Source organism: Mesitornis unicolor, unplaced genomic scaffold (genome assembly GCF_000695765.1).
Source record: "Mesitornis unicolor isolate BGI_N332 unplaced genomic scaffold, ASM69576v1 scaffold27139, whole genome shotgun sequence".
In the NCBI taxonomy this organism is placed as follows: Eukaryota; Metazoa; Chordata; class Aves; order Mesitornithiformes; family Mesitornithidae; genus Mesitornis; species Mesitornis unicolor.
Genome location: NW_010209791.1, coordinates 16345 through 26310, shown reverse-complemented (window position 1 = coordinate 26310; position 9966 = coordinate 16345). Strand labels below are relative to the sequence as shown.

Genomic DNA, 9966 nt, shown 5'->3' with positions numbered 1-9966 from the left:
GGTTTGAACTGACGCCTGCCATACCTCAGCTACCCATTTTTATTACCTCTCTTTAGTCCTGTTGGCATTTAATAACACACACCCAAAACATCCCTAGCAGGGTGCAACAAGATCCTCAGGAGCTAGTTTAGATCTGTGCAGCACAAATGTCTAAAGCATAACAAAAACTATCATATCATCCCTCACTCCAGCCCCAGCAGCCGCACAAGCCTGCCCGGGAACAGGTCTTTCAACCCAAAAGCTCCCTGCCACGTTGGCCAGCCTCCCCAGCCTTGTCCCCAGTGTGCCCCTCAGCCCTGCTCCCCCATCCCATGCAGGGTAGCAGAGGCAGGCTGTTCCCGGCGTGTCGGCACGTCTCACATGAAACCTAGGGCCAGAAACAAGGCAGCTGCCTGCGCTGCCTGTGCGCAACGTGCAGGCTGTGTGTGGTAGGGCTGTACTCGCAGCCTGCCAACACCCAGGCCAGGAACGCAGCAGGGATGGTGGCTGCCAATGGGAGCCAGTAGGAACGAAGCCATGTGGGAAACTTAAAATGGAAGTGGAGCTGAGAGTGTGCAGTGTGTCCTTCCCGAGCACTGCCTGAACTGGTGGGGTGGCTGTTTTCCGTCAGTTTTAATAATGTGGATGGGTGTGCAAGTGGGGAACGTGGGTAGTAGTACTTTGGGAGAGGTGCTGAGATGAACCGTGGAACAGCAGAGGCATTTGTCTGCTGCGTGTTCTGAATACAGTACTACGAAGGAGATCAGAGACACAATTCTGATCTTCACCCATTTTGGTTACACAGGCACAAAGCTGGAATCTGGATTTTTAAAGATGCTGTTTTAGCTGTTGCTGAAATCAGAAACAAACTCTGCAAAAGAGAGGGAACATGTATTTACACCCATCAAGTGTCTGCGTGCTACTATCCTGTTCTTCACAGAGCATTGCTGGAGTGTTCATTAAAGCAACTCTAAATTGATCTTATTTCCTGAAACATTCCACATGCTAAACCCACCAAGCAACGCTCTTAGAAATATTTTTTCCCCATTTATTTCACTAAGTTTTCCTTTAGATTTGAAAGCTGTTAAAGCTAGAAAACCTAAAGTCCACAGGTGACAGCCCTTCCCAGGTGAGACTTCTCCAAACCTCATTTCCAAGGTGCATGGGAATTTCGGCAGAGCCTGGACTTTCCTGGAGCGGTATTTTCCACCCAGCAGCCCCAGTCCATACAATTCCCCCCCAGCAAACCTCCTCCTGGTAAGGAATGTCCCAGCTGGGCAGGGGCTGGGGCAGCCTCCCCTTCGCCAGCGCTCCCACCCCCGGGATGCTCGGGGAGGCGGGAGGTTCCCCCCCGGGGCAGGAGCAGCCGCCGGGTGCCGGTCCCCCCCCGTCACTCCTCGGCGGGGCTGAGGAAGCGAAGGGAGCCGCGGAGTCGCTCTGCATATTAATGAGCCGGCAGCGAGGGCAGCGGGCGCTGGTTTAAAAGAGGTGCAGGGGAGGGAAGCGGCAGAGCGCAGGCAGCGCGCAGGCAACAGCAGGCAGCGCCCGGGCAGCGGCACCGCCGGGAGCCGCTCGCTGCTGTCCCCTCCCTGGCGACATCCAGCCCCGGGGACTGGGGGACGAACCCGAAACAACATTAAAATCCCCGGCGTCTCTTCAGGTACCTGCTGCCTCGCCATGAAGCTCCTGACAGCAGCTCTGCTTCTGCTGTGCATCGCGATGTGCTTGGCCAGCGCAGAAGGTAAGCTGGTTTATTCCACATATTATTATTACTTATTCCCACGTAAAACTCTTTTCCAGGGGGTTTTCCTTTTCCAGTAATTTTTATTTGCCTCTTCATAGTCCCGAGTTGGATTTAGCTATCCCCTGCATGTTGGGAAATAGCGGTGTATTGAATCTTACCCTGTGGCAAAGGAGCTGTGAGGGTTTGTTGTTGTTGTTGTTGTTGTTTTTAAGGGCAGCAGGAGAGGTAAAATATCTGCAAAGAAGTTGTATCTTCCTTGCAAACCAAATAACGCCAGCTCGCAGTGTGGAAGGTCATGCTGTGTTTTTCATTACTCAGGAATATAGCTCAAATATCTCCTTCAAAACTGAGGGTGGTTTTCACAGGGAAAACTAGAGCAGAGCTGGATTTGATGTGGTAGCGCAAATTCAGTGTGTGCCAGTGTGCATTTTCTGCTGTGCACAAAAATTATGGTTACAAAAATAAAGCTCAGCTTTTGCCTGGCTGTGAACGCACTGCAGCATCCATGCAAAGAGAAATGACTGAAAGTCCTACAAAGTCCAAGAGATGTGAATGAATGAGAAAGTAGCAGAGATGTGTGTTTGCTTGCTCGGTTTAAAGCAAGTTTTGACTCTTTCATTTCCTTTTGTTAAATACAATTACATTTAAGCACAGCAGGTGCACTTTAAAAAGCTCTCCAATTCACTAATCCTTAGAACATATGCAGTGCTCTAAAACATTTCCTAGAGAGTCGCTACCTTTTCCTGGGATATACCAAAGAAAATACTACTTGTTTGTTTGTTTTTTGTTTTGGTTTGGTTTTTTTTTAAGTTCAGCAGTGTTAAAAAATTCAGCTTTTCTCGCTGAGGCTTGAAAGACCATAGTGGACTTTGAGTGCATGCATAGGCTGGCGGGGAAGGGACGCTTGGTATTCAGGAGGCTTTGCAGGCACATGAGAAAATGCTTTCTCTTGTAGGCGTAAAGTGCAAATGTTCAAGAAAAGGTCCTAAAATAAGATTCTCTAATGTACGGAAGCTGGAAATAAAACCGAGGTACCCGTTTTGTACAGAAGAAATGATTATGTAAGTTTTCCTTCCTTTATTGCTTTCTGTTTCCCTATCAACCGAATTGCTTTACCTTATACTGCAAGTTCCTTCTTTGTTCTTTGTTTTTCCCATGCCCTGGCATGCTAATTTCTGGGAATAGGCATTTGCTGGTTCAAATGCAATAAAATGTGCAATTCTGACCAAAAACATAGCTATCATTTTTTGACTTAGTTTTTTTGCTCAAATAAATAATTACAGAACAACTAGTGATAAAAGAATAATGGTTAGTTTCAAGTGAAGTTAGGGACAAATCTGATGTAAAATGCAGAACTATTTCCTCAAGTTGTTTAGGGTGTGCAGAATAAGAACGTGGGCAGAGTTCGGTCCATGGTGGTTTCTGCAAGGAAGAGTTATCCCAACCAGAGTCAGATTTTCGGCTGTGCTGTACCAGAGCCACTCCCTTGCATTCGATGGGATTACCTAGCACATCGGAAAACGCTTTCCTCCCTGTCTCACTGCAAGCTGTGACCACTGCTGCCATGAAATCTCAAAGTGATGCAGTGACTGACTGAACCGAGGCACGTACAGGGATTTGTGACATCTCTGATGACTGGCTCAAAAGGAGTGCTTTGGGGGGAGGATGTGGTTGGATTTTAAATATGGGTGGTTTGGGGTTTTTTCTGTCCTGCTTTAGATATCTTAAGATGCCCTAGCAGAACACCGTCCAACCAGCACGTGGGGCTGGATAGGAACCAGAAAGGCAGATTAGCCAAGAAGACTGCACTGAGCCCCTCTTGCAGCTACAAGGGGGTAAAAAGAGACCCCAGAGTAGCTGCACCCCCAGAACGCCAAGGACTGTTTTACTCCAGCATTTGTGCTCCCTCACTGAACGTTTGCTATTCAATTCACCTCAGAAACAAACTTTAATAGCAGGATCCGAGCCCTGTCCTGCCAAGCCGTGTACCACCTCCAGCACTCTGTAATGCCCATGGGGCCAAATCCTCCCCATTCAACTGGCACAAACAAGGAGACACCACTGGAGCCTGATCCTGTCTACAGAGAAATGGCTTGCCAGACTCAGCGGAGGGCATATGGAGGAGGAAGAGAGTGAAGCTTCCTTAGGCATCCTCCAGTTTTACACCAGCATCACTGTGAGCAATGCTTAGCTCAGGGAACATCAGACCTGCTTCTTTGAAGCCCAAATCAGCTGATGGTGACCTGAACAGAAAAATGCTTGCAGAACATCACTGCCTGGATGCAGTTTTACTTTGTTTGCTTTGACCTTTCAATAGCACAAGGATGGTGTAGAGGGTCAGTAACTCTTTGCAACCCACTGCAGGCATCTGCCCAAAAGCAGCTGGTGGCTGGGGGTTATAAAATAAGTCTAATTAATGCAACACTTCACTTTCAATCAGAAAGCTGGGAAGGCTGGAACACCATGCAGGAGCGGTGGCTTTCCCAGCTGGAGAGCTCCGCAGATGCCGAGCAATGCTATGCAAGCCTGGAGGGTTGCCCTGGGTTTGCAGCAGCTGCAGGGACAGAGCTGTCCCATGGCTCTCCCACTGCTGCTACTGCCTGCAGGATAGGGCTAACGCGTTGTTGTCGCTGCCTTTCCAGCTACGGTAACGAAATCTGAAGTCAGTACTGAAAGCAAACTGAAATTAATATTCAGAGAACCAATTGATCCAGGTGACTCCAGACAAGGCACAGAAGGGCTGAATTCCTGCAGCTCAGTTTTTGTTACCTAAAACGAGTTGTGGATGATGTCCCCTCCTGACCTCCTCAAAAGCTCTCCTATCTTTTCATATGAAAGAAACACGATATAAATCATGTTTGGAGAAGTAGGTATGGGGGATGCAGTTTAGGAAGAAATTTGTATTTGGCCATAATCCTTCCAGCAGAGGTGTGGTACAGGGCAAGGAGCAGCTAAACTGGGTCTTCAGTCCCATCAAAACCTGTCAAGATCCGCAGTACATCTAGCAGTAATTCTGTGTATAACCACATATTGCCCCATCCCAAAGAGGAGGAACATGTCAGGGTAAGAACTGCTGAGCCAGAGATAGGACAAATCCCCAGAGGATTTGGCTGAGAACACCCATGGAGCAGAGGCCATCCACAGGTTTTTGCTGTGACCCTTTCCAATGCATGTGGCCCCAGAGACTCTTGAAGGTCTTCCACCACTTCCCAGAAAACAATCTGAAAAAATCACACCTTGTCTTTTTGTGACTTTGCAACTCCATTTTGGAGGTGGTGCAGAGAAGGGGAGCAAGGAAAAGGTTAATTGAATGGAAAGAACTATTGGAGCACTGAAACAGGTAATTGTGGTGAGACCCTTAGCTGAGCTTATGCGGGCAGCATGCAGCATTTCACTTCCAGTCAGGCATGTCCCCTCTGCACTGGGCAGGTGAGCTGGGAAAGTTTGCAAGGAACTTTTTCTCATGTTAGAGTATAAACAGCTCCTTTCTGAACTAAATCAGAAAATAATCCCATCGCATGCACAGATATTTCTGGTTTTCTGCCATCATTATTGGTGCCTCTAGCAGTGTTTAAGTAATTCCATTGCAGTATCTTAGTTAAACCAAAAGCTGTTATGGGTGATATTTCCAGAAAATTAGTTATTCCTATAAAAATTGTGGTGTGCGTTTTGAGGTTGTTTAAATCACAAAATTAGTAAGAAACAATGAAAACTGCTTGATTTTGAGCCCTGAGAATTGAGAGTAGTTTTGATGTTTCTGAAAAGTTATCCTCTTGGGAAGCAGCTCCAGGTCTCTTGTGTCACCTGGGTTGTGGCAGACCAACCAGCAATGGCTTCACTAAGCTCTCTGGGAAGAAACCTCAAACGATGGGAAGATGTTTGCCAGGTTTTGCCTCCCAGCACGCTTTGTCCTGACAACAAGGGGACACCAAGGCACTGCTGCTGGCAAGGAGAGTGGGATCAGGGGAGGCTGAAGCCCCCAGGACTGCATGCTGGGGCTCAGAGCTAGTCTGCTGGGCACACAGACACCCTACCACATGCGAGTATTTAAGATATTGCAAACTTTAAAAAAAATAATAATCAATGAACCAGATTTTTTCTCTTGGATACAGCACTGCTGAGTGTAAGGGAACCATCTTATCATGCAAAGACCATGTGGTTGCCTGAATGAGCCCTAATTAAATCAGCTATTAGGCTCAAAAGAAAATACTAACAGACAGGCAGAGCAAACCCACTGATTAAAACCAGTGGGTAAGACTTCATCTGGTATAACCTAGTATAATGGTGGACAATATTGCACTGCACTGATTGATAACAGCTGAAGATCTGCTCCAATATTATTGCAATAAACTCAAGTATCTGCCATAAAACACAGAGCATGAAAACCCTTCCACTGCCTGCCTGGGTGAGAGTCCCCTGATCATTTTTAGCATTTACCTGGAGTGGAAGCAGAGGGCCAGCATTTCCCTCAAGTCTCATAACCTCTGTCCACTTGCCTTGCAGTGTGACTCTGTGGACACGGGTGAGAGGGGAGCAGCAGCACTGCTTGAACCCCAAACGCCAAAACACAGTGAGACTGCTGAAGTGGTACAGAGTATGGAAAGAGAAAGGCAGGTAAGTATGAATTTGCTGAACAGGTGAGGGGGGAAAATCTTGGTGACAAGTTGGACAATCAGCAGCATTCAAACAGAGAGCGCACTAGAAAATGCACATGCTGCAATTGCTCTATCCAGCACAGAGGATGTATTTCATTACCAAAATTACAGTTATAAATGGATGTTCTTGATGTTATTTCTTTCCTGCCACATGCAGTCCTCACTTCTATTTTAGGATTAGGCTGTTCAAACTATAAATAGTAATTATTTTCTGTTAAACTATTCATCAGCTGATGTTCTCAGTTATTTACACAGACTTACCTCCCTTCTATGGGTGAAGGTCCAAGACGGAAAGCTAAATTACTTCCACACAGTCACAAGGAAGGCAATCAGCAGAGCTGGGAAGAGTGCCCTGTCTCACAGTTTAATCACAGAGCACCTCAAAACCATCAGTATCCGATGACGCAGATCTTAATTTTAACCACTGTGTCATTCCCAGAAAAACAGTAACTTGCTGGTAAGATGCTCTGCCACATTCTCCCTTGCAAAGAGGATTTCTTCTTTGGCAAGGTATCAGTCATAGATAGAAGAGAGAGAGCAAGAAATACGAATTCCTGAGGGTTGATGGTCAGCAGTGATGTCCCTATCTGTAATTAAGAGCAGCTGCCCAACTCCTACCACTTCTCCAGCCGCGGCCAGGAAAGAGCCTCTGAACACAGGGCATTCCCACCAAAGCCTGATCCTCTTTCCTCTTCAACTGACAGGAAATTTGCTCCTCAAAATTGAGCTCAAACAAGGTGAGCAAGCAGCAAGCCCCATCTCTCAGCAGCTCCAAGGGTGCCAATGAGCTCCTATGCAGCCACGTGATTCCTGGTGTCATGGGCGATGCCACTGCACTACGAGCAGTGGTGGGTGCCAAGCACCTGGCCAGCTCCCCTGAATCCCTGTGGCTGTTTCCTAAACAGCATACAGGGAAGCCCTGGCTATTGCACAACCAGAGATTTACACTCTTCCCCTCTTTATTTTTTTTAATAAAGCCATCTCTAAGATGATGAAGGATGCTCAGCCCCAGGCTTGTGCATTCAGGAAACATGCTTGGATTCCTGAGCAAACCGAAAGGAGGGATGCCCTGTGCAAGGCTGCAAGGGCCAGGGTTGGTGTGTTGCAGACAAGCTCCTGTCTGCAGATAACAGTGCTGCTCACAGTCTTCTCTACAGCCTAAAATTAGGGTCAGCTCAAGGCTTTCCCCAGCCAGGGGATGGGGTCTATCCCCGCTGCCAGTAAGAGGGGGAAAGATGGCAAGCCCAGCACTCCCATGGCTTTGGCTGTTGGTCATGGGTGTGCAGAAGGGATCCAGCACAACTCTCAGTGTTTTACCTTGCACTGCCTTGTCCCACACTGGCATCACCCCACTGCAGTGTGCCACCACTGCATGGCACCACCCAGCAGGTCCCCAACACTGCTGACCAAGCAAGCAGGGCAGCCGAGCCAAACCATAGCTGAAGCAGCATCAAGTGAGTATTTCGGACATAAAGAGCCCAATCTAAACCAAGTCCTCATACTAAATAAAAAAATGTGTTAGCACCTTCTATGGCTGCTGTAAAACGCAGTGCACTGCTCCCCAGGAAAGGCAAGGTAATTTAATGTCAAGTGCAGTACAAACATGAATCTCTTCCCCAAAACAGCACTGCCCCTAGCTTTCCCCATGCCATGGAAGATCACTTTCACCCAAAGAGCCTTCACAGATGGGATTTTTCAGCAAGCCTGTCAAGTGGTCTTCTCAAGACAAACTAGAACAATAACATAGAACTTAATATTATTCCAGACGTAACAGATCTTGTGAATTTATTATCTACTTATGGCTTATAACTCACTTCAACATTTGTGAGATCAGAATTTTCCTGTGGTTAAAGTATATTAGCACATGTGGATTTCTTCGTCTTATGCATCCTGACAATTGTGCAGAGCATGGTACTCCCTGCACACCTGCGACATGCAGTGGTGTCAAAGTCCAACCCCTCCTCCCAGATGCTCTATGCATAGCAATCCAGAAACTGCTGAAGTCAGTAACTTACTTTACAATTTACTTAAGGAAAGGCTAGAAGTCTGGTTTCTGGGTTTTTGTTCTTTGTGGTTTGAGTGGTTTTTAAAATTGTTTATTTTTAGTATTTGGGAGTTGTTCAACTCAGTTTAAACACCTTGCTCTTTGCTTTCGTTCTGCTTAGGGTTTATGAAGAATAAGAGGAAGCAGCGTGAGGAACGGAGCAGACTCCTTTGGCTGGCGTAGGACTGGGCTCTGCAGAAGATTATTTCTCTCTCACAGACATAAGACACAAATACTATATTATTATAAAGCACTTTTTATCAAGGGTCAGTTTTTACATTTTATAGCCATGTGCAAAAGGCTTCCAGATTTCACAAGCATCTGTTGCACTTCAGATTTCATACCCATCTGCTCTGTATCAATATTGGGAAAACTCATGCATTTAATTTTTAAAGAGGTTGGTTTTGGGGTGGTTTTTTTATTATTATTCATTCATACTTCACTATGATTGCAATCGAGCTTTATAAGCTCATTAGACAAACAGTAACATTTGTAAAGATGTTATACAGCCATGTCCCTCACACTTTTGCAGTGGGAAAGCTTTGGTGCTGTGGTGGTTTCCTGTGTTTGCAGCCTCCACGTTTGCCAGGCAAAGTGGGGACCAAAGACAAGTTTGCCAGGGAAGATGCCACTGAGATGTCGTGGCTGTCACTGCAGAAGTGAGGTCCCTCAGCACATCGTCAAATGAGTATGAACATCCCTTGTGTACCTCTTCTTTAATGGACTTGAGGTCTTGCTGCAAGGTGAAGCATACCATATCTCCCATTTAACGTTTCATGCATTAGAAAGAATTTCTAGGTCATTTTTATTACTAAGAAATAGTTTAATTTTTTTTTCCACCTGAAGTTCTTACAGAAGGCTTCAGTACTGAGACATTCTAAGCTTCAAGACTATTGTGTATGATTTCCTAGATTTCTAGTAACAACAAAAAAAGCCTTTAAAAGGTACCTTTTTATGAAAAATATGATAGGGCAAACATATAAATACCTATATACATTTTAGTCACAATACAACGTATTCATTATTTTGAATGTAATACTTCAATGTTAAGCAGTGCATTCCTCTTTTTAAAATAACAAAACTACCTTTTCATTTGTAAATATACTATAGGAAGTCTCCCTATATTATCTTTCTGTATAATGTACTGTACTGCTAAATTATCATATGCTATTTAAATGTTTGAAATATTTAGAAGGTTGCATGCAGATTTCATATTTCTTTCTAAGACAAATGAAAAAAGTAATAAAAAAATATATTTAAAAAAGCTGAAAACTGCTCTTACATTTCCTTGGGCCATCAGGGAACTCCAGCCAGTTCTAGTAACTTTTTTTGCTGGATGAACTGGTTTTGAGAAAAACACCGAATCAGAGAAGCCAATTTAGAGATGTGGCATCTTGATAACATTAGAAACATTAATCCAGCCCAATTTACTTCCCTTTCTCATTTTAAGATTTGGACTTTACCCAGACACTGAGGAATCTTGTTACATAAAGAAGGGCTATGCCATGCGCCTATAGCCACTGTTCTCGTGTTAAGTTAAATAC

General features: G+C 45.4%; 1 protein-coding gene across 1 annotated transcript; it reads left to right on the top strand.

Annotated features, from left to right (window-relative positions):
* The first annotated feature begins 1605 nt into the window (after positions 1 to 1605).
* Positions 1606 to 9685, top strand: CXCL14 (chemokine (C-X-C motif) ligand 14). The gene is made up of 4 exons (XM_010192973.1): positions 1606 to 1720; positions 2679 to 2784; positions 6227 to 6337; positions 8544 to 9685. Exons 1-4 carry the CDS (start codon positions 1657 to 1659, stop codon positions 8557 to 8559), a joined length of 297 nt encoding a protein of 98 aa, XP_010191275.1. The 5' UTR covers positions 1606 to 1656; the 3' UTR covers positions 8560 to 9685.
* Positions 9686 to 9966: the final 281 nt, after the last annotated feature.